Source organism: Natrix helvetica (assembly GCF_964273705.1).
Source record: "Natrix helvetica genome assembly, chromosome: 1".
Taxonomy (NCBI): domain Eukaryota; kingdom Metazoa; phylum Chordata; class Lepidosauria; order Squamata; family Natricidae; genus Natrix; species Natrix helvetica.
Genome location: NC_138548.1, coordinates 372,019,794 through 372,044,730, shown reverse-complemented (window position 1 = coordinate 372,044,730; position 24,937 = coordinate 372,019,794). Strand labels below are relative to the sequence as shown.

The following is a 24,937-nucleotide window of genomic DNA, read 5'->3' as shown; positions in this document are numbered from 1 at the left end:
CACAGTTCTAGGCTGCATCAACAGAGGGATAGAATCAAGATCACGTGAAGTGTTAATACCATTTTATAATGCCTTGGTAAGGCTACACTTGGAATACAGCATCCAGCTTTGGTCTCCACGATGTAGAAAAGATGTGGAGACTCTAGAAAGAGTGCAGAGAAGAGCAACAAAGATGATTAGGGGACTGGAGACTAAAACATATGAAGAACGGTTGCAGGAACTGGGTATGTTTAGCTTAAGAGAAAGAAGGACTAGGGGAGACATGATAGCATTGTTCCAATATCTCAGAGGTTGCCACAAAGAAGAGGGAGTCAAACTATTCTCCAAGGCACCTGAGGGTAGAACAAGAAGCAATGGGTGGAAACTAATCAAGGAGAGAAACAACTTAGAACTGAGGAGAAACTTCCTGACAGTTAGAACAATTAATCAGTGGAACAGAAGTTGCCTCCAGAAGTTGTGAATGCCCCAACACTGGAAGTTCCGTTCGTGCGAGTGGAGGGCACACCCACCCCCACTCGTACAAAGACATGCTGGACTGCCAAGCTGGAAAGCCTGGGGACTTAGAGAACTCTTCAGAGTAGATTGAAAGTAATGTGCTAGCTCCCTAACCCTAACCCACAACTTCTGGAGACAAGTCTTTTCACTGGTGTTAGGAAATTCCTCCTTAGCTCCAGGTTGTCCCCTTCTGATCTGCTTATCAGGTAACAAAAGGGGAATCACATGACTGCATGACATTGCAAGTGTCATAAGTATGAAACAGACGCCAAACATCTGAATTTTGGTCACGTGACGATGGGAATGCTGCAATGGTCATAACTTGAAAAATGGTCATAAGTCATTTCCCCCCCCCAGTGTTGTATCTTTGAGTAGTCACTAAACAAGTGGTTGTAAGTCACGGACTACCTGTATGATGTCTTGATTATGTTGTCTTTCTGAAAAAAGAAGCTTAAAAACAAAAATTGTACCAACTGTACATAACTTTGTTGTTGTTGTTAGTTGCGAAGTCCAACGCTGGACATTTTTAACAAGATGTTGGATATCCATTTGTCTGAAGTGGTGTAGGGTTTCCTGCCTAAGCAGGGGGTTGAACTAGAAGACCTTCAAGGTCCCTTCCAACTCTGTTATTCTAAATTCTGTCCGACGTATCGCAACCCCATGGACAACATTCCTCCAGGCCTTCCTGTCCTCTACTATCCTCTGGAGTCCATTTAAACTCACGCTGACTGCTTTGGTGACTCCATCCAGCCACCTCATTCTCTGTTGTCCCTTTCTTCTTTTGCCCTCAATCCTTCCCAGCATTCTAGGCTCTTCTCCAGTGAGTCCTTCCTTCTCATTTGGTGGCCAAAGTATTTAAGTTTCATCTTCAGGATCTGGCCTTCTAAAGAGCAGTCAGGGTTGATCTCCTCTAGGACTGACCGGTTTGATGGCCTTGCAGTCCAAGGGACTTACAGGTGTCTTCTCCAGCACCATAGTTTAAAGGCCTCCATTCTTTGGCGCTCTCAACCTTCCTTACGGTCCAACTTTCACAGCCATCCATAGCAACTGGGAAAACCATAGCCTTGACTATAGGCACTTTTGTTGCCAGGGTAATGTCTCTACATAACTTTACCCACTGTAAAATAGCTAAAAACAGCTGAAAGCCTTGAGTGAAATCTAAGAAGGCAGGGAAGTGTGGCTGAATCTACACAAACCTTCGTAATATATAAATATTTGGCTTCGCATCTTGCACGAATTCAGAAAACTTGAATTGGCTGGGACTAATATCAATTTTTATTTCATATCCATTTACAGGTATGCACAGTCCAGACAAAACAATATAATGTAATACATAACGAACTAAGATCAGCAATATAACAACTTGATTATCAATCTATTTCCTAATCCGCTGCAACCATCATGTATGTACTGAACAGTAACAAATTTCTTCCAGATTTGTAAAAAGTCCTGCAACAAGAAGCATTTTAAGAGCCTTCTTAAACTTCGGGGGTAACTCAAGCCTCTTGCTCATGTGCGTTGGTGTATTCTGTGAATTTTGCCAATTTCACACAATGTTTCAAGTTTCAAGTTTATTTGATTTATAGACCGCCCCCTCTCCCCGAAGGAGAGTGTGATGTTTATCCAAGAAAGTAGGGCTGAGCAAGCATACATGAGAGTAATGACCCAACATGAGGGTCTGAGGGGTGTTTCAGGAAATTGGGGAGCAGTAATGACCCAACATGAGGGTCTGAGGGGTGTTTCAGGAAATTGGGGAGCAGGATTGGGGAACAGGGAGTTCACTCACCTAGCGGTTCCAGAGTGCATTGGTAGGAGGAAAATGGGGATAGGGTGAAGTGGGTTTTGGAATGAGAACAGAGATGGCAGACTGAAGGGGCTTCAGGAGTGGGGAACCAATAGTTTTTCTGCATCGTTTCACAGATCTTACGAATAACAGAATAACAGAGTTGGAAGGGTGAGGTTTAGGTTACTCTTGTTTTTCCTTCATTGTACACAGGAATAATCTTTTTTTTTTAAAAAAAAAAGATCAGTCATCCACTCATATCTAATCAATTCAGAGCAGGAGTCCTTGAATTTTCCCCGTGGGTAATATATTTGTATGCTTCTCTCCATAAAGGTCATTTTATAGGATTGATTGGTCAAAGAAAGGCTCTTTCAATGCTGCTCTGTGGGATCCCAAAGCTACTTTTTCAAAAGGCAATTGGGCTTTCTGGTTTTTCTTTGAAGGCGTTTAGCTTCTCATCAGAGGTGGGTTGCCAATTTTTCTACTACTGGTTTCTGCGTATGTGCAGAGGTGTCCGAGCGGGTACTACCGGTTTGCCTGATCTGGGCTAAACCCACTTCTACTTCTCATCCAAGAAGTTTCTTCAGCTCTGAGAAGCGAAACGTCGTCAAAGAAAAAAAAACAACAACAGAAAATCCAGTTGCCTCTTGAAAAAAGTACCTTTGGGATAAACATAACCAGAGGTGGGATTCACTTACCTTCACTACCAGTTCGCAAATGTGAGTGCATGGGCCTCTACTGCGCATGTGTATGGACTTCTGTGCATGCGCAGTGCTCACACGTTACATCCAGGTAGGTGGTAGTCGCCGCTACCTGTTCACGCAATCCGCAGAGAACTGGCTGAATCCCACCACTGATCCATGACCTGGATGGGCTGAGATCTATAACAAGATCTGGGGGGGGGGGGTGTTCCCCCATACTGACCTTTTAGAAGAAGGGGCACTAATACTGTTTCCCACACATAACACATCTCTTTTTCTCAGGTGTAAGAGAATAGGAGTAACAGAAGACCGTTCACTACTGAACTTTTTCCCCTGCGTGAACCCTCTTATGAGAAGTGAGGTGACCATTCTGACTGAAACTTTTCCCACATTCTGAACACTTGTACGGTTTCTCCCCTGTGTGGGTCCTTCTGTGGCACGTAAGGGAAGAACTCATTATGAAGCGCTTTCCACATTCTGGGCACTGATACGGTTTCTCCCCTGTATGGATCCTTCTGTGGCAAGTAAGGGATGAGCTGATACGGAAGGTTTTACCACACTCCAGACATTTATACGGCTTCTCCCCGGAATGGATCCTTTTGTGGTAAGTAAGATCGCTGCTGGTGTTGCAACTCTTTCCACATTCCGTGCACTTATACGGTTTTTCACCCGAGTGGAGCCTTTTGTGAGTGGTAAAGGAAGTCAAGCCATTGAAGCTCTTCCCGCACTCTGTGCATTGGTAAGGTTTTTCCCCAGTGTGGATCCTTTTATGGGAAGTAAGGTAACTGTTCATGCTGAAGCTCTTCCCACACTCCGCGCACCTATATGGCTTTAGCCCAGTGTGGATTGTTTTATGAGATGTAAGGTGACTGTTCTTGCGGAAGCTCTTCCCACACTCCCCGCACTGATACGGTTTCTCTCCAGAATGGATCCTTTTATGGGAGGTAAGATTATTATTCCTGCGGAAGCTTTTCCCACATTCCGTGCATTGATATGGTTTTTCTACCGTGTGGATCCTTTTATGGGCATTCAGATTGCTGTTCTTGCTGAAGCTTTTCCCACACTCCGCACATTTATATCTTTTCTCTCTAAGTTCAAAATCTTGGTGTAAAGTAAAAGGAAGGTTCAAACTACACTTTTTATCACTGTCCCTGCATGCAAGTGGAGAGAGGAGGGATTTTTCCATGTTTCTGTTTAACTGGATTTCCTTGGGACATTGTGGTCCCCACAGTTTTTCAGATATATTTCCTCTGATTTCAGTTTCCACTGATTTTGAAGGCTCTGCAGCTTGTTTTGTGTAACTCTCAGCCTGTTGTCCATCACCTGCTGGGAATAAAATTAAAGAAGAGAGAACATTTCACGATTAAGGTACAAATGCAGGTTATTTCTATAGAAATGGTATGAAGATTTTAGATGCGGTGGCTCAGTGGCTAAGACGCTGAGCTTGTCGATCAGAAAAGTCAGCAGTTTGGCAGTTTGAATCCCTAGCGCCGCGTAACAGAGTGAGCTCCCGTTAATTGTCCCAGCTTCTGCCAATAGCAGTTCGAAAGCATGTAAAAATGCAAGAAGAAAAATAGGAACTATTTTTGGTGGGAAGGTAACAGCGTTCCGTGTGCCTTTGGCATTTAATCATGCCGGCCTCATGACCATGGAATCATCTTCTGACAGTGCTGGCTCTTCGGCTTTGAAACGGAGATGAGCACTGCCCCCTAGAGTCAGGAACGACAAGCACATATGTGCGAGGGAAATGTTTATCTTTACAAGCAATAAATGTATGAATACTTTCCTCTCCCATAGAGAGAAAAATATCAAATGGGAATTTATTTTAATAAATACATCAGCTGGTTACTTTTGAGTAGATAATGTGTTCGAATGCTACATGAGCCCAGAGGAAAGAGAATTCCTTACCTAAGGAGACGACATTACTTGCATTTTCCAGCATCACCTCCTTGTAAAGAGATTTTTCATCAAAATTCAACATGGCCCACTCTCCGTTGGAGAAAAACACAGCTACATCCTCAAAGGTTACGGGTTGCTAACACAGAAAGAAAACGTTTCCAATTAATTAATAATTTCAGGAACATTACAAGTTGTCTTTCTTAATGGAAAAAAAAGAATCCACACCAATTATTCTGCAGAACCTTCAAACCTGTTTTGTGGCTGCATTGCTTGGGAATCAACTAATGGCAGGATCCTGGATCAGGACTCTTACCCATCTATAACATGGCCTCCAACCCTTCAGTACCAGGGACCGGTTCCGTGGAAAAAAAAATTCTGTGGACCATAGGGAACGTGGTTTTGTGGGCTGCCTGCATCCCGCAGACGGGGCTTTGCTTGTTTGTGTGGCCCAGTTGCTAGTATGCCATGGCCCGGTGCCAGTCCATGGCCCGTGGGTTGGGGACGGGGTGGGATTCAGCCGGTTCAGATCAGTTTGCGCGAACCGGATGCTAATTTTACATCTGGTTTGCCGAACCGGTAGTTGCAAGGACTGGTTGGCCCCACCCACCCTGCCCCTCCCCTCCCAGGAGTTTCCACATGGCCTGTTTTGGATGCCAGGGCCCACACGGACGCTCTGGGAGAGCAAAAAACAGGCCTCCTGGAACTTCCAGAAGTCGGAAAACGGGCTCATTTCAGGCTTCCGGAGCCCAGGGGAGGCTGTTTTTACCCTTCCGGAGGCTCGAGGAAAGCCTCCAGAGCCTGGAGAGGGCAAAAACTCCCCCCCTTTCCGCCGTGGTGCCAGAGGCTGAGTAGGCCACACCTACCATGGCCATACCCACCCAGCAACTAAGCAGAGAACGGGTTGCTAAAATTTTTGAACCTCACCCCTGGTTGGGGATCCTTGATCTAGAAGGTAGCTACTTCAATGAATTGGTCAGAGAGCCCTGCCTGACAAGTGAACTAGCCAACAAACTCCACTGAACACCTACACAAAGTTGTTGGGAGACATTCTCCAGATAGCAGCAAGAGTGCCATAGTTCTGCCGATGACTTAACAACCATAATGGCTTTGGTGTTACCTAGTCTGGGTAATAAAACGTCTGCAAGGAGACAAGCAATCCTGGAGAGCACCAAGGACCCCTCATTTCAACCCTGAGCTACAAATATAATAATAATAATACTTTAATTTATAGACCGCGCCCTTTCCTAAACAGGACTCGGGGCGGTGTACAGTCATATTAAAAACAATATAGATACAAAAATATAGATATACATAGATACATAGATAGGCAGAGGAGGTAGGATATGCACTGTACAATAATAAATTAAAATTCGAATAAAAATTAAAAATTACCCTTAAAAAACTACCTAAAATAAGATGTTTGCCAGGAGGTTGAAAGTGGGACTATAAATCAGCTAGGCCAGCTAATTGGAACAGGTGGGTCTTAAGTTTCTGTCGGAAGGAGCGGAGGTCGGTAGTAGTTCTGTCATTCCAGAGGGTTGGGCCCATCACAGAGAAGGCTCTACTCCTGGGCGCCGCCCGTTGACACTGCTTAGTGGACGGTACCCGGAGGAGTCCCTCCCTGTGGGAGCGGATTGGTCGCAGGGATGTATGAGGTGAGATGCGATCCCGCAGGAAACTAGGTCCCGTGCTATGGAGCGCTTTGAAGATAGTAACCAACATCTTGAAACGCACCCGAAAAACCACAGGCAGCCAGTGCAGCTCGCGCAGGAGTGGTGTTATATGGGAGTATCTGTTATACTCCCTGTTATAATATTCTCTGTTATGGGTCCCTAATGGTTTTCCCATCAGCATACTGGAAGCTTCTCATGATCCAAAGAGCGAGCTAGAGGAAGCTAATAAAATAAAGGCGATGGCACCAGAAAGGCGATTTGAACCATCAAGAAAGGAGTAGGATTCTCTTTGAAGAAATCACATTGGTCCTAGGAAGATCTTACTCCTACCTGAGTTGGAAGTACAACCACTGTTTCTGTTCCACCACAGAAAAGAGAAGATTCCACCGGTAGCATCACTGTTGTACCATTTTCTGAGAAAGGGATAGAAAAACGAATTGCATATTTTAAAAACAACTATCACATAGTCTATCTGGTTGAGTGGTTTAAGGACCCAGGCTAGAAACAATGAGACCGTGAGTTCTAGTCCTGCCTTGAAAGCTAGCTGGGTGATTTGGGGTCAATTATTCTGTCTCACCCCCAACCCACCTCATTGGGTTGTTAGGTGGAAAATAGGAGAAGGAAGGTGTGTTGAATATATATTCACCGCCTTAAGTTATTTCTAAAAATAATAAAGGTGGGATATAGCAATAGCAATAGCACTTAGACAAGGGGTGTCCAAACTTGGGAACTTTAAGACTTGTGGACTTCAACTCCCAGAATTCCCCAGCCAGCCATGGCTGGCTGGGGAATTCTGGGAGTTGAAGTCCACAAGTCTTAAAGTTCCCAAGTTTGGACACCCCTGACTTAGACTTACAGTATTTATTGCTTCATGGTGCTTTTACAGCCCTCTCTAAGCGGTTTACAGAGTCAGAATATTGCCCCCAACGATCTGGGTCCTCATATAAATAAAGTAAAATAAATAATAAATGGCCTTCTTACCTATAGAGCTAAAGTACAGATAGTCCTCGACTTACGACAATTTTCTGTTGCTAAGCGAGTCATTTGTTAAATGAACTCGTCCGCGTTTCACGATCTTTCTTGCCACGGCTCTTAAGTGAATTGCTGCAGTTCTTCAGTCAGCAACAAGGTTGTAAAGTGAATCTGGGTCTCCCATTGAATTTGCTTGACGGAAGGTCGCAAAAGAGGATCACATGACCCCGGGGACACTGCCACCGTCGTAAATATGAGTCAGTTACCAAGCATCCAAATTTTGTTCATGTGACCATAGGGATGCTGCAATGGTCGTAAATGTGAAAAACGGTCATAAGTCACTTTTTTCAGTGACGTAACTTCCAACGGTTGCTAAATGAATTGTTGTAAGTCGAAGACTCCCTGTATTCTTGAAAAACAAGTTCATGAATAGCTCAGATAGTATAGACTTTTCAGGACTGTCGTATCAGGAGAACCTTTCTGTCAACTCCAAAACATCCCTGGCCTGCTCTCGAGTTGCCATAGACAAGAGGAATGGGAAAACGAAGTGTAGCTGCAGCGAACTTCAGTCAAAACAAAAGCACATCCCAACTATCTCTCTGTTAAGGCCATCTCCACGGTTACCCACAGTGGCCAGAGGGGAGTGATCTCTACAACCTGCAAAATTGCTTCTTTGGAGAATTTGACCGATGACACACCTTGGGGGAAGGGGGGAAACAGGGTCAGTGCCAGGATGTAAATTAAGTGAGGACAGAGTTGGCTTCCCTTGGAACATGCCGACATGAAACTTCTAATAAATAACTGGATTTCTTTTGAAGCTTGTCTCGAGGCTCATGATTTAATTCGGGCATTGGTTGGAACCCTGACATTTTCTTTACCTGAAGATGGGTTCAGAATTGGTTTCTCCTGGGAGATCCCACCAAAGACCAGCTCCTAAGGAGAATATTTAATACAGTTTTCAATGGCCATTTCAATGAAGGGCTTTGTAATTTCATTGTACGAGGTGCAATGACAATAAAGTAAACTTAATTTAACTTAACTGAGCCTGAAACAATAAAAAGTGAGGAATTTATTCTATTCCGTCCCGTCCCATCCTCAGAAAGATTCAAGACAACAGAATATCTAAAGTGGAAATTAAATCTCCTCCTCCTAATATTCATTGTAGAAGGGAAGCGTTTAAAAAACGAGTAACATTATTTCCCACAATTGCATCTTTTTTGAATGATCCTGTCTCACCTTCAGCTTCTTCCCCTCTGCTTGGCTCAGGAGAAAGCCTTCAGCCAGGGCCACCGCCTGGGAACAGGTTTCTGCTCCACACTCCCGGACCCAGCTGGTCATCTCTGGAGGAAGGACAGCCAGGAACTGCTCTAGGACCAGAAGATCCAATATCTGAGCCTTTGTGTGCTTTTCTAACTTTAGCCACTGACAATATATATGGTGGAGACGGCTGCAAAGTTCCCGGGGCCCATCAGTCTCTTGGTAGCAGAATTCCTCGAAAAAGAAAGTTTGTAGAACCCCATTGGAAGGTTCCCCTTCCAGGATGCATTGATTGTTTTTTCCCATGAATTTCCCAGAAGTCTTGCTCAGTATAACCCTGGGGTCTTTTCCTTCTCCTTTCCTTGCTGTGTGTTGTTGTGTGTCTGTTTTCCTTCTGTGCTTAAATGCTGTTCTGGTCAAATTCAAAGGACTTTCCCGATCTGCAAAGCATTTTTCACCGATAGGAGCAGGATGGCAGGAAGAACTCCCCTGCGCCATCTTGGGAGACAAGGAATTGTTCTTCCTGGAAAACTGGAAACCTTACACACAACCAGGTCTTTTCAGCAACCGAGCTTAGGGGAAAAGGAAACAAAACTCATTTCAAAAAAGGCATTGACAACGCTGCTCAGACAATCCTTCACAACTTTTCTTGTTAATCCCTCTACAGCAGGGGTGTCCAAACTTTTTGCAAGGAGGGCCAGATTTGGTGATGTGAAAATGTGTGGGGCCGATCATTCAGCCTGACGTTCTTTGAACCCTTAACATTAAATGCGAATTAACTACCGTATTTTTTGAAGTATAAGACGCACCAAGATTTTGAAGAGGCAAATTAAAAAAAAAGTTTTTGCATTCTCCCAAAAATGGCCCATTTTTCACGAAAATGGGCCTTTCTTTTAAAGGGCATGAATAGCCTTTAAGAGGCTTCTAGAGTGCTCCTGGGGGCTAGGTGGGGCAAAGTTGAGCAAAAAATGGCCCGTTTTTTGCTCATTTATGCCCTCCACAGCCCCCAGGAGCACTCTGAAAACCTCCTAAAGGCTATGCACAGCCATTTTGGTGAAGGGGACAGAGTTTTGGGAGGCAAAAAATGCTGTATTCAGTGTATAAGGTGCACCCAGATTTTAGCCTCTTTTTTGAGGGGAAAAAGATGCATCTTTATACTTTGAAAAATACGGTATTTTATGAAAGACTAAACAAATAACTCCAGTGGGGAGAAGAGGCTGCGGGCTGCTTGAAATTTGAAAAAGGGCCACATTTGGCCCCCGGGCCGCACTTTGGACATGCCTGCTCTACAGCAATTGGGAGTTTTTTGTAATGAGAAACACACTTCGTTGTTTTACACATAACTGTTCTGACCTAGGCTTCCCCAAAAAGCACAAGGCAGAGTCCTGGCCCGGACAAAACTTTTGTTAAATGACTGTGAATTCCTTTCATTCACATTCAGCAAAGGCCTGGCAAACAGTCTTTCAAAGGAACATTTATGACCACAGACCTTATCTATCTTGGAAAGCTGCCATGTAAATATTTTCCAAGCGCGGTGCTGTGCAAGGAAAGACTGGGCACAGAGTCTCTGAGATTCACGGACAGATCTTCACACTCCTGAAACGAATCGAATGACTGAACGAACAAAAGCCCACTCCCCCTTCGGTCCTCTTTTATTTCCTATGGGAATGGCCAATCACTTTCCACCTGTGACTTTACTCCCAAATCTACCCTAATTTCTGAGTTGTTCTTTTCTTATGGCAGTCCTGCGCATGCGCACACTGGGAACAGGCTCCAGCTGTTCCTCTGCCTCACGGCTGTCTAGCTCCATAGGTACCTGATCACTGCCAGACGGCCTCAGCCCCATCTCTTCTTCCGACGCAGAGCCCTCGTCTGGGCATTCCCCACCCTCAGGACTGGCCCATGCCCCTCCCTAACCTCCTCACTGTCCGACTCTGCTGCCAGCTCTGCTGGCTGCTAGCAGGCCACAACAATGACAATCTTCTTATGTTGGTGGTGGTTTGTTCTCTGAGCTTACTGTTTAGCCTTTGAATGTTTCATCACCATGCTAGGTAAAATCCTCAGAGGGGCTTTGGCTGAAGCGTCTCGTTTCAGTTCTTCACTGATTTTACAAAAAAGAACTGAAACAACTGAAGTCCCCATGAAGATATCCTGTAGCCTGGTGACTAAATCGCTTTTATAAAACCAGTGAAGGACTGAAACAAGACACTTTAACTAAAGTCCTGCTGAGGAGGTTACCTAGCCTGGTAACGAAACATTTCAAGGCTAAACAGCACGCTCGGAGAACATCACCAATATCTACCGTCTGAGCTACAAACCTTTTCTATCATTTCCAATCTTCTTATGTTGAGTGACATAAGAGCACTTCTTAGCATTCCCAGGAGGCTGCATGGAGGCCTACTAGGCCCAAAATGGGGGGCATGGGGAAGGGGGTTGTGGCGCATCCCCCACGTGGTCCATTTTTGGTCCCAGGAGGCTGCAGAGAGGCCACCTTTGGGACATTTACAGATTAACAAAGTTGGAAGGGATCTTGTAGGTCATCTAGTCCAACCCCCTGCCCCTGCTCAAGCAGGAGACCCTACATCATTTTTGACAATGGGCAGTCCAATCTCCTCTTGAAAGCCTCCAGTGATGAAGCTCCCACAATTTCTGAAGACATCTTCTGTTCCATTGGTTGATTGTTCTCACTCTCAGAAAATTTCTCTTCAGTTCTAAGTTGCTTCTCTCCTTGATTAGTTTCCACCCATTGCTTCTTCTCCTGCAGTCGGGTGTTTTGGAGAATAGCTTGACTCCCTCTTCTTTGTGGCAACCCCTGAGATATTGAAACACTGCTTTCATGTCTCCCCTAGTCCTTCTTTCTATTAAACTAGACATACCCAGTTCCTGCAACCGTTCTTCATATGTTTTAGCCTCCAGTCCCCTAATCATCCTTGTTGCTTTCCTCTGCACTTTTTCTAGAGTCCCAACATCTTGTTCATAGTGTGGTGACCAAAACTGGATGCAGTGGTCTTACAAGGGCTTTATAGAGTGGTATTAATACCTCACTTGATCTTGATTGTATCCCTCTGTTAATGCAACTGAGGATTGCAATGGCTTTTTTGGCTGCCGCTGCACGCTGCTGGCTCATATTTACCCGGTTGTCCACTAAGACCGCCAAGATGCTTCTCACCATTTGTCTGAAATGGTACCATAGGGCTTCCTGCCTGAGCAGGGGGCTGGACTGGAAGACCTCCAAGGTCCCTTCCGAGCCTGTTCTTCTGTTCTGCTTCATTCGCAGATCGGAGGCAATGGAGGGTCTGCAGGGGAGCAGTCGAGCGGAGCTCCCACCTCCCTAGATCTCCCTGCCCACTTCCACTCCCCCCCCCCGTCCCGCCCTTATTGCCCGGGTTTTCCAGGACAAAAGCACTCCCACCCCACCCCAATTGCTCTAAGGCTGCAACCCTCCAACCATTTGCAAAGGCGGGTTTGCAAAAGAAAAGCTGCTTCGCCTGACATCCAGAGGGAAAAGGAAAGGAGGGCAAACTCCAGGCTTACCCCTCTCAATCCCGCACTCCGGTCTCTAAAGCCAGCCGCGCAGCAGGAGGATCCGCGCTCCGGAGCTGGAGAGCGACGCCGACTCAACGGTCTCGCAAGCCGGCCAGCCTCGCCGCCACCCCCGACCATCCAAGAAAGGGTTAAAGGGAGAGAGTTGCTGCTTCCTAGAAGGGACGTGCTAGGGCCTGGGATTTTCCTGGGGGGGTGCTGGCGCGGGGTCCTCCGGGCTCTTTGGTGCAGGCTGTCCTGGGTTGGGAGGGAACGGCGAGAGACTTTGCAGGAGATCGCCGTTTAATGCTTGCTTGCTTGCTTGCACCAAGGCGATAACAGAACAGAGTAACAGAGTTGGAAGGGACCTTGGAGGTCATCTAGTCCAACCCCCACGTAGTACCATTTCAGACAAAGGGTGGCCCAATCTCCGTGGTTTGCTTTAGGCTTGGCTCAATTTCAGAGAATGTCTATCTAATTCAGGTTTTAAAAGAGCTGAGCAGCCTATTTCGGTTAGCATGTTAAATCAGTTCGCACTCAGGAAAAGACTGGATTGTAGTCCACGGGGGCTGCCCCAAAGAAGAGGGAGTCAAGCTATTCTCCAAGGCACCTGAGGGTAGAACAAGAAGCAATGGGTGGAAACTAATCAAGGAGAGAAGCAACTTAGAACTGAGGAGAAATTTCCTGACAGCTAGAACAATTAATCAGTGGAACAGAAGTTGCCTCCAGAAGTTGTGAATGCCCCAACACTGGAAGTCTTTAAGAAGATGTTGGATAGCCATCTGTCTGAAACGGTATAGGGTCTCCTGCCTAGGCAGGGGGTTGGACTAGAAGACCTCCAAGGTCCCTTCCATCTATTCTATTTCTATTTTCTATTCCATCCCCATTCCCAGGTACCTTTTCAGACAGTCCACAGCTCCAGCTGTCTATGGAGATTCTTGGTCATCCAGGTTATGGTTGTCCTAAAGGTGCTTTCTCAAAAGGCAACTGAGCTTACTTTGGCAGAAGCTGGGACAAGTAACGGGAGCTCACTCCAGTATGTGGGGTTAGGAATTCAAACCACCGACCTTTCTGATTGACAAGCTCTGCCACTGAGCCACCTTTATACAATACAATTCAATAGCAGAGTTGGAAGGGAGCTTGGAGGTCTTCTAGTCCAACCCCCTGCCTAGGCAGGAAACCCTATACCGTTTCAGACAAATAGCTATCCAACATCTTCTTAAAGACTTCCAGTGTTGGGGCATTCACAACTTCTGGAGGCAATTTCTGTTCCACTGATTAATTGTTCTAACTGTCAGGAAATTTCTCCTCAGTTCTAAGTTGCTTCTCTCCTTGATTAGTTTCCACCCATTGCTTCTTGTTCTACCCTCAGGTACCTTGGAGAATAGTTTGACTCCCTCTTCTTTGGGGCAACCTCTGAGATATTGGAACACTGCTATCATGTCTCCCTTAGTCCTTCTTTCTATTAAACTAGACGTACCCAGTTCCTGCAACCGTTCTTCATATGTTTTAGTCTCCAGTCCCCTAATCCTCTTTGTTGCTCTTCTCTGCACTCTTTCTAGAGTCTCCACATCTTTCCTACATCGTGGTGACCAGAACTGAATGCAGTATCCACACCTTTAGCATGGCTTAGTGTTAAGTAAAGGGGGATTTATTAATAATGAGGCCTGTTTTGTTTTCAATAACTTTCCTAATGATTCCAAAACTGATATTTGCCTTTCAGAGCTTACTATATAGAGTTCACATCTGCATTGTGCTTTATACTTCAACACCGGAATTTTCCTCCTCTTTATAGACAGCTTACACTTTAGCAGCATATATCAAGAGCAGCATATATATGGGGGTTGTTCCCCCCCCCCCATACTTAGCTCTTATTAAATGAGACCCACATTTACACTGAGTAGCCAGTTGAAAGAGATCCTTCTGGAACTTCTCACAATCTCTCTTGGCTTTTTCTACCCTGAATAATTTAGTAGTGTAATCTCTAAATGGGACAGTTTACCGCTGAGTCGGTAAGTTAGTAGCAGTTGCATTTTCTTTTAAAGACTTTTGAGTAAATCTATATATATATATATAAGTGTGTGTGTGTGTGTGTGTGTGTGTGTGTGTGTTCCAGCATAACTCTGGAACACCTCGAGCAATTTCAACCAAACTTGGTACACAAATGGCTCTGGAAACATTGTGGGGTAAAACCAATCCTGCTAATTATCTCCCAATAAATACGACTGTGGGACCCAATCTACATATATGGACACATGGGTCTATATACACGTCAGAAGCCACACACCCCATTCCAAATTCAACAAGGTCCAAGACAAAAAGATTAATGTCACATTGATTAATTAATGTCATGAATTAGTTTGACACTGATTAATATTAACAGATGGAAAATTGCCAGCCAAGAAACAAGCTAACTGATAGGTTCATATATCCAAACTAACTGCATAAATCCACAATTCATTCTCACATATCAGCACTTTCCCCCCTCCTTCCAGCAGCAACAAGAAAAAAGAAGAAACGTGAAAGAGTGGTTACTCTGGAAAAAGAAAGATAAGCAGGGATAACACTGGAAATGGAGTGAGAGAAAGTACCGCATTTTTCAGAGTATAAGACGCACCTGAATATAACACACCTTAGTTTTGGGGAGGAAAATAGGAAAAAAAAATCTGCCTACGAGGTATTCATTTTTATTCCCATAACACCAGAAAAGCAAGCAAACACAATAGTATAATAAAATGACACTCCGCCACTTTTTTTCTTTCCCCAGGCGGCCAGGGAAACTCTTAATAAACTTAACTAGATGTCTGGGCATTCAGCCAAAAGCACTTCACACCTGGTAAAAATGTAACAAAGCTGAATCAACAAACCAACCCAGCACTTACCTGAAGGAAACCATTGAGAAAACTCAGATAGCCAATAGGAAACATCCCTGCCTTCCCTTCCCTTGGTCTTAAAGGGATTATCCCCAAAAGAATAGAAATCACATCGTCACAGGAACTCTCTACCTTGCTCTTGAGAGGACTATCTCCCAAAAACAGAAACTGGACAAAAGAAGTACCTCTTAAGGCAGTGTTCAAATCTTTTGTTGTTGGCTTCTCCCAGCTGGAACGAAGCTGCAGTAAAAATATTCCAAGCTTTTTTTCATCCCTAAGGTGCTGAAAGTGTGAAGGATCTTCAATCTTCCACTTCCCTCGTTAGCACCTCATTAGGGCTGAAAAAAAGCTTCCAAAAAGCTACATTTGGAGTATAAGGCACACCCAAATTTTCAGCCTCTTTTAGGGGGGAAAAAGTGTGTCTTATATTCTGAAAAATACAGTAATATTGGTGGTCCTTGCTTATTAATCATTCATTCAACACCTGTTTGACTTTCCAATGGCACTGAACAACTGGTACTTAGAATCGGTCATCAGAGTTACTGTGTCACAGTGATGCAGCTGCCATTTTCTACCCTTAAAGGAGAATATTTGTAGCTCTGGATTAAAACCAGGGGGTCCTTGGTCCCCTGGGAGTTTGGTGGTTTCCTTGGAGATGTTTCATTACCCAAACTAGGTATGAAGATGATCTGATGATGTTACCAAGTTTGGGTAGTAAAATGTCTGCAAGAAAGCAACCAAACTCAGAAACCACCAAGACCCCTCATTTGCCAGGTTCCCACAAAGTCAATGGGATGTTAGTGACCACGAGACATTCTTAACGAGCAAGGGTGATTTACTGTGTTTTTCGGAGTATAAGACACTCCAGAATATAAGACGCACCTAGCTTTTGGGGAGGAAAACAAGGGAAAAAGATCTGCCTCTGCCTCCCAGCAATTTACCTCTTCGCAGCAAACAGCAAGTTTCAGTTTCACAACAGCCTGATTAGCACCACAAGTGGTTATCAGTTGGATCAGGCTCATCAGCTGTTTCAGGCTGCAGGGATTGCCATAGCCTATTGCTGCCTTTGCACACCCCATTTTCAGCCTCCGCATCCCATTTTCAGCTTCCACGTGCTCCATTTTCCACCCGTTCTGGGCGGCGGGGATCAGAATGGGCGGAAAATGGGGCGTGTGTAGGCCGAGAACAGGGCACGCAATGGCCAAAAATGAGATGCAGAGGCCGAAAATGAGACGTGCAGAGGCAGCAATAGGCAATGGCAATCAAACCTGCAGATTGAAACAGCTGATGGTGACCATCCAACTGACAATCAGCTGCCTGTGCTAATCAGGCTGTGCTGACACTGAAACAGGCTGTTTGCTACAAGGAGGCAAATTGCTGGGAGGCAAAGGGTGGGGGCCGGCGGTTGGGTGGGGCAACATTCGGTGTATAAGACACATCCAAATTTTTACCCTCTTTTAGGGGGAAAAGTGTGCCTTTTCTCCGAAAAATATGGTATTTAGCAACTCGAGGGAGCAGTGCTCATCTCCATTTAAAAGCCGAAGAGCCAGCACTGTCCGAAGATGTCTTCATGGTCATGAAACCAACATGATTAAACGCCGAAGGCGCATGGAACACTGTTACCTTCCCACCAATGTGTCTCCTATTTTTCTACTTGCATTTTTACATGCTTTCGAACTGCTAGGTTGGGAGAAGCTGGGACAAGTAACGGGAGCTCACTCCATTACATGGTGCTAGGGATTCGAACCGCCAAACACCACGTCCCTTTACAAGTACACTATCACGTGAATAAATGCTTGGCAACTCAGTGTGCTTCTATTAATAGACACATCTTTTTCAAGGATTCCTCAATGTGCCTCTATTAATAGACACACCTTGACTACTTGACTATTACTCTGCTCCCGACTTCTCCTCCCTCCTTCAACTTTGCAGATACAATACTTTCTTTGAGTCTGTTGTGCATTCGTATCCAACTTGATGGATGGTGTTTATTAGCTCAGAACTGGAGTCCACGAAGCTCTTTCAACAGTCAAAACATTTATTTGGTTGTCCCTTGTGTGGATCTTTTTATGAGAAGTCAGTTGACAGTTCCAAGTGAAACTCTTTTCACAGTCCAGGCATTTGTAGGGTTTCTCTCCCGAGTGGATCCTTTTGTGAGAAATAAGATTACTTCGCTGATTAAAGCTCTTCCCACACTCCATACATTTATAGGGTTTCTCCCCCGAGTGTATACTTTTATGGGAGATAAGATTACTTCGCTGGCTGAAGTCTTTCCCACATTCCATGCACTTATAGGGTTTCTCCCCTGAATGGATCCTTTTATGCAAAGTAAGATCACTGTTGGTACTGCAGGTCTTTCCGCACTCAGTGCATTTATAGGGTTTCTCCCCTGTGTGGATCCTTTTATGGGAAATAAGGTGACTGCTTATGGTGAAGCTCTTTCCACACTCTATACATTTATACGGTTTCTCTCCAGTGTGAATCCTTTTATGAAAAGTCAGGTGGCCGCTCTGGCTGAAGCTCTTTCCACATTCCGTGCATTTATACGGTTTCTCTCCCGAATGGATTCTTTTATGCGAAGTGAGCTGCCCATTCTGACTGAAGTTCTTGCCACATTCCGTGCATTTATATGGCTTTTCTCCCGTGTGGATCCTTTTATGAGAAGTGAGCTGTCCACTCTGACTGAAGCTCTTTCCGCAGTCCATACATTTATACGGTTTCTCGCCTGAATGGATCCTTTTATGGGAAGTCAGGGAGCTATTTTCACTAAAGCTCTTTCCACACTCGAGGCACTTATACGGTTTCTCCCCCGAGTGGGTCCTTTGATGGGAAATAAAATGGCTGCTGCTGCTGAAGCTGTTGCCGCAGTCCGTACATTGATAGGGTTTTCCTTCTACATGGATGCTTCTATGGAAAGCAAAAGGGATGTCCCACTTGAAACTTTTCCCATCTCCCATGCATTCTTCTTGCGTCTTTTTCATATAAATACTGGGGTGTTCACAAACATCCGATTCCTCTCTAATTATTTCTCCAAATGGGAAACCTGTTCCTTTTTCTCCCTGATCTCCTTGGATAAGGAAAAGATGGACATCTGCACTTTGAGAAGTAGAGGAGTTTTGCAGGTCAGCATTTAACTGGTTTGCCTCTGGCCATTGTGACCCTTGCTCATTTTGAAGCGCCTTTTCTCCAATTTCACTTTTGACTGTTTGGAAAGCTGTCTCTTCGTAATTCTCATTCTCCCGTCCATCACCTGTTGAATGAAAAAAGAAAAAGTCCATGAGAAATTGAAAGCACAACTTGAGAGTGCTGTTAGGAATCGAGCCCCATTAGCTGCCTTTTATCTAGTATTTCTCTGTTAAGGTCAAGGTTCCCCTCGCACATATGTGCTAGTCATACCAGACTCTAGTGGGAGGGGCTCATCTCCATTTCAAAGCCAAAGGTGCTTTTCAAGAGGCAACTGGACTTTCTGGTTTTTCTTTGAAGACATTTTGCTTCTCATCCAAGAAGCTTCTTAAGCTCTAGCTGGTTGGTGACCTTCCATTCCTCACTATCCAGCCAGAGTTTAAGAAGCTTCTTGGAAGAGAAGTGAAACATCTTCAAAGAAAAAACAGAAAATCTAGTTGCCTCTTGAAAAAGCACCTTTGGAACAATGGGTCAAGGTATTCTCCAAAGCACCTGAAGGCAGGACAAGAAGCAATAGATGGAAACTAATCAAGGAGAGAACAAACCCAGAACTGGAGGTTTTTAAGGAGATCGGACAACCATTTGTCTGACAAGTGTAGGACCTCCTGCTTGTGCAAGGAGTTGGACTAGAAATCCTCCATGAATTCATCGGGAAATGAATCCTCCACGAATTCATCGGGAAATGAATTCCCTTCCAACTCTGTTATTCTGCTGGTTACTTTGTAGTAGAAAATATCATCCCCATCTATCTTTACATAAAATGAAGACAAACCCTTCTTACCCAAGGTGGCCAGATTCCTAGCGTTTTCCAGCATGACCTCCCTGTATAGATATTTTTGGTTGCAATCCAGCAGAGCCCATTCTTCCCCGGAGAAAAATACAGCGACATCGTCAAAAATCAGGGGAACCTAGAACAGGAAGAGAACATTCCCCTATCAGTGAAGAGTTACTGGAAATATTTATATATACATATTTAAATGAACAAGTCCCAATACCAGAGTTTCTCCTTGTGCTCGATCAGGGCTGTCAAACTCCTGGGTCATGGGATGTGTCACGCGCTGGCCACGGCCACGCCCGGTTTAGCGAAGAGGGAAAAAGTCCTGATATGTCATGTGATGCCACCGTGACATGAATTTGATACCTATGTGCTAGATAAATAAACACATCCTACAGATATGTTTTGCGTTACTGAACAGGAGAACTCAAGGTATTGACTGGTAAATGTTTCATTGATTCTACTGACTCTGCACTAAACATTTGATATTACATCAAACCCATGGGAGGGTTGTCCCTCCAATATTCCTCTTCATCAAATGATACCACAGCCATGGATGCTTCCTTAAGTAGGAACTTCAGATCCATCCTGTAAAGAGGCTTGCGGAGTCCCCTTCGAAATGTTAACCCGTGGCTTATGTTGTCCCTCAGGTATCAACGCAGTCCTTATTACTCAATGGATCGGTGAATATTCATTCATTCCCAAATGAATGAATTCATCGGGAAATGAATTCCAGGAAGGATGATGAAATGGCATCAATTCAGAAGTCCTAATGCAGCCTTGTGTGGACTCCTAGTTATCTACAGGAAGGCAGCTCATGTTCTAAGTATTGATTAGAGGGGAGTTAATGAAGTGAAAGAAGTTGGCTGTACCCAGTGGTGGGATTCAAATAATTCAGGGGTGTCCAAACTTGGCAATTTTAAGACTTGTGGACTTCAACTCCCAGAATTCCCCAGCCAGCTGGCTGGGGAATTCTGGGAGTTGAAGTCCACAAGTCTTAAAGTTGCCAAGTTTGGACACCCCTGAAATAATTTAACAACCAGTTCTCTGTCCTAATGACCAGCTGGGTAGGCATGGCTCAGTGGTCATGTGACTGGTTGGGTGTGGCTCAGTGGTCATGTGACTGGGTGGGCGTGGCTCAATGGTCATGTGACTGGTTGGGTGTGGCTCAGTGGTCATGTGACTGGGTTGGGCGTGGCAAACTCAACATCACTCACGTCGATGGGCTCTTCGTCTTAGCTGTTACAATGTAAGAAGGGTTAACCGGAGAGGCAGTTTCTGTAATCAGGGCAATAAAAAAATAGGCTAGAAACAACACCAGAATGTTTGCTTCCTGCCTTCCTTACAGGATTAGCCCTGTAAAGCCCTGGAAAAAACAAAAGGAGATTTATTTCAACAACCGGTTCTTCTGAATAGGTGCGGACTGGCTGAATCCCATCTTGGATGAAATTGGATGCCCCTTGAGTCATTCTAATTTGTTGGGGGAGGGAAATGTCCTCCTACCTGAGCTGGAAGAATAACTACTGTTTCTGCTCCTCTATCAAGAGGAGATATTTCCACAGGTGCCGTCTGTAACTTTCCATTCTCTGACAGTGAGTTAAAAGAGAAAATACGTATTTTAGAAACATCCAAAAAATCACACATAAAACTATTTTTGCACTCAGGCCTAAATGTCCTTTTCCAAAACAAGACAACAAAATAACAGTCGTTCAGAAACCAGTAGTTCTTGACTTGCAATCACAATGAAGCCCAACGCTCTGTTGCTAAGCGAGACAGCTGTTACATGAATTTTGCCTCACTTTACGACCTTTTGTGCCACAATTGTTAAGTGGATCGCCGCAGTTAGTAACACAGTTGTTCAGTGAATCTGGCTCCCCTATTGACTTTGCTGGTCAGAAGATCACAAAAGGGGATGGCACGGGCCTCGGAGACTGCAACCGTCATAAGTACATGCCAGTTGCCAAGCATCACGGGACTATGCAGAGAGTGGAACGGTCGTAAGTGTGAAAAACATGGATAAGTCTCTTTTTTCCCCAGCGCCATTATAACAGTTGAACAGTGAACTCTTTTAAGTCAAGTCAATTGTAGTAATATGTAGTATGAATGTGGGAACCATTCTTTACCTGACGGGATATTCTTAGATGACTCTTCCTGGGAGCTCTCCCCCAGGTCCACCTCCCGAGAGGGATGCAGCACGTCTCCCAATGCTTTAGAGCGGTCAACGGCCACCTCCACGAAGGGCTCCTGAAGCTGAAATAGTAATCGAGAGAAAAGAATGCATTTCTGCCCAATGCTTCCAATGCCAGAGCCCCTTTCGGAAGCTGTTCACATGTCCCTGCAAACTTACCAAAAGGAAACAATAACAGAACAACAGAGTTGGAAGGGACATTGAAGGTCTTCTGATCCAACCCATTGCTCGAGCAGGAAACCCTATATCCTTTCAAAGAAATATTGGTCCAATCTCTTCTTAAAAACTTCCAGTGTTGGGGCATTCACAACTTTTGGAGGCAAGGTGCTTTGGAGAATAGCTTGACTCCCTCTTCTTTGTGGCAACCCCTGAGATATTGGAACACTGCTATGAAGGCATCCCAAGTCCTTTTCATTAAACTAGACATACCCAATTTCAGCACCCATTCTCTATATGTTTTAGCCTCCAGTCCCCTATCATCATTGTAAGAAAGAATATCTATCTATCATCTATCTATCATCTATCTATCTATCTATCTATCTATCTATCTATCTATCTATCATCTATCTACCTATCTACCTATGTACCTATCTACCTATGTACCTATCTATCTATCTATCATCACTCTGTGTGTGTGTTCCAGCATAACTCTGGAACACCTGGAGCAATTTCAACCAAGCTTGGTACACAGATGACTTACCCTCTGGAAACAAATACTGTGGGGGTACGATAAACTTAACACCCCTCAGGGTGTGTATTCTGTTAAAATACAGCCTGTTGTGCCTTAAAATGGTGTCTACTGTACAGCGCAGTGGAGTTGCCATGGTAACGGCTTCACAGTACTCCACAAGGGGGCTGGTAATGGGGAAAATCCAACATTAGACATTATGTTTGTTCCGGACATTTTCCCCCTATAAATAAATACCCGGGCAATGCCGGTTTATTGGCTAGTATTAAAATAAACCAATAAATTATTTTATCAGTCAATAATAAATTTATAATATCAATAAACATTTTATAAATAAACATCAATAAACATTTTATAAATAAATAAAAAAAAAAAAATAAGAAACTCTGCTACTGAAGTCATGAGTGCCCCAGAAGGGAAATTCATTTTGCATCCTCTGACTCTTTCGGTTACACCTTGGTACACCTTCTTACCTGCAGTTGTCCCTGCTCCATCTGCTCTGCTTTGCTCAGGAGGAAACCTTCTGCCAGGGCTACCGCTTGGGAACTGGTCTCGGCTCTACATTCCTGGATCCAGCTCTTCATCTCCAGGGGCAGGATAGCCAAGAACTGCTCCAGGACCAAGAGATCTAACATCTGAGCTTTGGTGTTTCTTCCGGGGTTTAGCCACTGACGACAAAGATAGTGTAGTTGGCTGCAAACATCTCGTGGCCTGTTGGCCTCCTTCCCACAGAGACGTCTCAAGAGTTGCCACTGACCAGCCAAACTGGCATTTTCCTCCTCTTGGTTCTTCTGCCCAATTCTCTCGTCTTTCCACTCAGGCTGTGAAGTACAAGGAATTCTTCCGTCCTCCGGGAGGTACCGCAAATCCATTTTGATTGCTTTTTCCAATAGAGGTAGAATCTTCTTTGTGTCCTCTTGGTTTTCCATGTTCCTTTCTTGACGGGGTGAAAACTGCGCCAAGTGGCCCTCGGCCTTCCCTCGTCATGAAAAACTGAAAAAGCGGAGGTGTTCTAACAAAAGAGAATAAAAAGCAGGAAAAAAATGTTTTGGAGGTTCTTAGTGCCATAAGGAAAATTGAAGTAGGAGGCTATGCCCCAACAAAGAGAAACATAAAATACTCTTGTGAGGGCGACCTGGGGAAAATTGATGGGAGTGGAGGTGTTAAAACAAAGAAAAGGGAGAAGACAGGAACAGAGAAGTGGGACAAAAGACTTACTAAGAAAAAATCAGATATCTAGATAAGGGAAAATACAAAGCAAGATAAGGATTTTCTTCCTAAATATGACAATAAAATGGAGTTGCTAACTAGTTAAACATAATAATGGAAAGATAACTTTAAAAAGCCAAAATATATGGAATATGGATAAATATGAAACTGATATGGGGAGGTTGTAAAGTACAGCTTTGTGTTTCACTTTTATATATGATAATTAAATTGAGCTGCGAATTGACTGAAAATGACAACAGAAGGAAACTAAACATGGGTTAAAATATATGAAACATGGATATATATATATATATATATATATATATATATATATATATATATATATATATATATATATATATATATATATATATATATATATATATATATATATATATATATATATATAATCTTTTAAGATGATGAATAAAGTGAGATGTTTACTGCTTGTTATTTTACATAATAGATTAAGGAAATTGTAATGAACATTGAACAGTGAGGTTTGTCATTTATAGACAATCTAAGGGTAATTTAATCTAAGATATGGAAAAATGGAGAGGGAACATGAAATATACTTACAATGGGAAACTATTGAGATTTAAAGACAGAATCACAAATTGGGGACGCGTAAGGTTGTATAATTATATAAAGATAATGATGAGAATATCTGGGAATTGTAACCAGGTCTACATCTCGACCAAAATTAGGTTTGTGTGTGTGTGTGTGTTAAAAGTACAATGACTACATATGTATACTTTTTTGTTCTATTTTTTTTCTTTTAAGAAAGGAGGAGAATATATGTTAAAATTAAATATGTATATCGAAAAGGAACTATAAATACCATCAACATAAAAGGGAGCTTGCTCATAAGTTGAAATACACCAAGTAAATGAGATGAAGAGTGGGAAGAAAAGGAGAGAGGGCAAGGAGGAGGGAAGAGGAGGAGAGAAACGAGGAGTGGAAAGGGGAGAGAGGAGAAGGAGAGAGGAAGGGGAAGTAGAATAGGGAAGGATAGAGGGAAGAAAGGAAAAAGAGAGGGGGAGGAGAGAGAGGGAGAAGAAAGTGAGGGATAAGGACAAATATGGTGTATGGAGAGCAGAAGAGCTAATAATTGTGTTTTGGGAGTTGATGGTAAGATGAATTGATGTAAACATCTAATAATACAAAATAATTGCGGCTATGTAATAGTATACATGTACTTGTATGTTATGAAAATGAAAAAATAAAAAAAATTACCGGAAAAAAAAAGAACCAGAATAGAGCTGGAAGGGACCTTGGAGGTCTTCTAGTCCAGCCCCCTGCCTCAAGCAAGGGATCCTATTCCAACAGGAGAGTTAGGGTCTGGATGTGGGAAAAGGCCAGGCTCCTGGAGGGCCTGATCCTGGTGGTGCAGGGGGGCCACCTTGCAAAATGCAAACTTCAAATCACCCCCCCACCCCCATTCCCCCACCCCCACCCCTTTTCCTTATTGCAGAAGCCTTCTCTTCCCACCGTTTCCCCCAGCATCCCCAAGAGTTTGTCTCACCTGCCTGGAGATTTGTAGACTGCTTCCTCCTTCGTTGGTCGGAGGGGGGTGTCTTATGGGGGGAGGGGGGGTCGTCTCTTTCGCGGGAGAAATTTCCCCCGCCCGCGAGGAGGCCGCAGGGGCTGCACGAAGGTAGGGGGGGAAAGGGAAGGTTTCGTGGGGACATCGGGTTTCGGGGGGGAAGACTTTGCCGG

At 44.1% G+C, this 24,937-nt stretch overlaps 2 protein-coding genes and 1 long non-coding RNA gene across 4 annotated transcripts; 1 reads left to right on the top strand and 2 right to left on the bottom strand.

The window, feature by feature from the left end:
- Positions 1-1,758: 1,758 nt before the first annotated feature.
- Positions 1,759-2,334, top strand: LOC309384168. The gene is made up of 3 exons (XR_014173970.1): positions 1,759-2,050; positions 2,107-2,152; positions 2,202-2,334. It is a non-coding gene; the product is annotated as an uncharacterized lncRNA (long non-coding RNA).
- A 961-nt stretch (positions 2,335-3,295) lies between these two features.
- On the bottom strand, positions 3,296-12,437 carry LOC309384167 (uncharacterized protein; the record flags this gene model as incomplete). 2 transcript variants are annotated; one of them, XM_081937378.1, is made up of 6 exons in its annotated part: positions 12,315-12,437; positions 8,760-9,352; positions 8,402-8,456; positions 6,882-6,964; positions 4,888-5,014; positions 3,296-4,305 (listed from the first exon to the last, which is right to left on the bottom strand). In XM_081937378.1, exons 2-6 carry the CDS (start codon positions 9,276-9,278, stop codon positions 3,296-3,298), a joined length of 1,794 nt encoding a protein of 597 aa, XP_081793504.1. In that variant the 5' UTR covers positions 9,279-9,352; positions 12,315-12,437. The 2 variants fall into 2 exon arrangements, with proteins under 2 accessions (XP_081793504.1, XP_081793505.1); XM_081937379.1 differs by having other exon boundaries at positions 3,296-4,302.
- Positions 12,438-14,625: 2,188 nt separating this feature from the next.
- Positions 14,626-22,990, bottom strand: LOC309394267 (uncharacterized protein). The gene is made up of 5 exons (XM_081957208.1): positions 22,483-22,990; positions 21,257-21,383; positions 20,637-20,719; positions 19,140-19,266; positions 14,626-18,425 (listed from the first exon to the last, which is right to left on the bottom strand). The coding sequence occupies exons 1-5, from the start codon at positions 22,936-22,938 to the stop codon at positions 17,167-17,169; spliced, it is 2,052 nt and encodes a 683-aa protein (XP_081813334.1). The 5' UTR covers positions 22,939-22,990; the 3' UTR covers positions 14,626-17,166.
- Positions 22,991-24,937: the final 1,947 nt, after the last annotated feature.

Coding starts and splice junctions, on each gene's coding strand:
- LOC309394267 (XM_081957208.1), bottom strand. CDS start 22,938: ATGGAAAACCAAGAGGACACAAAGAAGATTCTACCTCTATTGGAAAAA. Junction 21,384..22,482: donor TGGAGCAGGGACAACTGCAG/GTAAGAAGGTGT, acceptor TTACTATTTCAG/CTTCAGGAGCCCTTCGTGGA. Junction 19,267..20,636: donor TAGTTATTCTTCCAGCTCAG/GTAGGAGGACAT, acceptor TTCCTGTTCTAG/GTTCCCCTGATTTTTGACGA.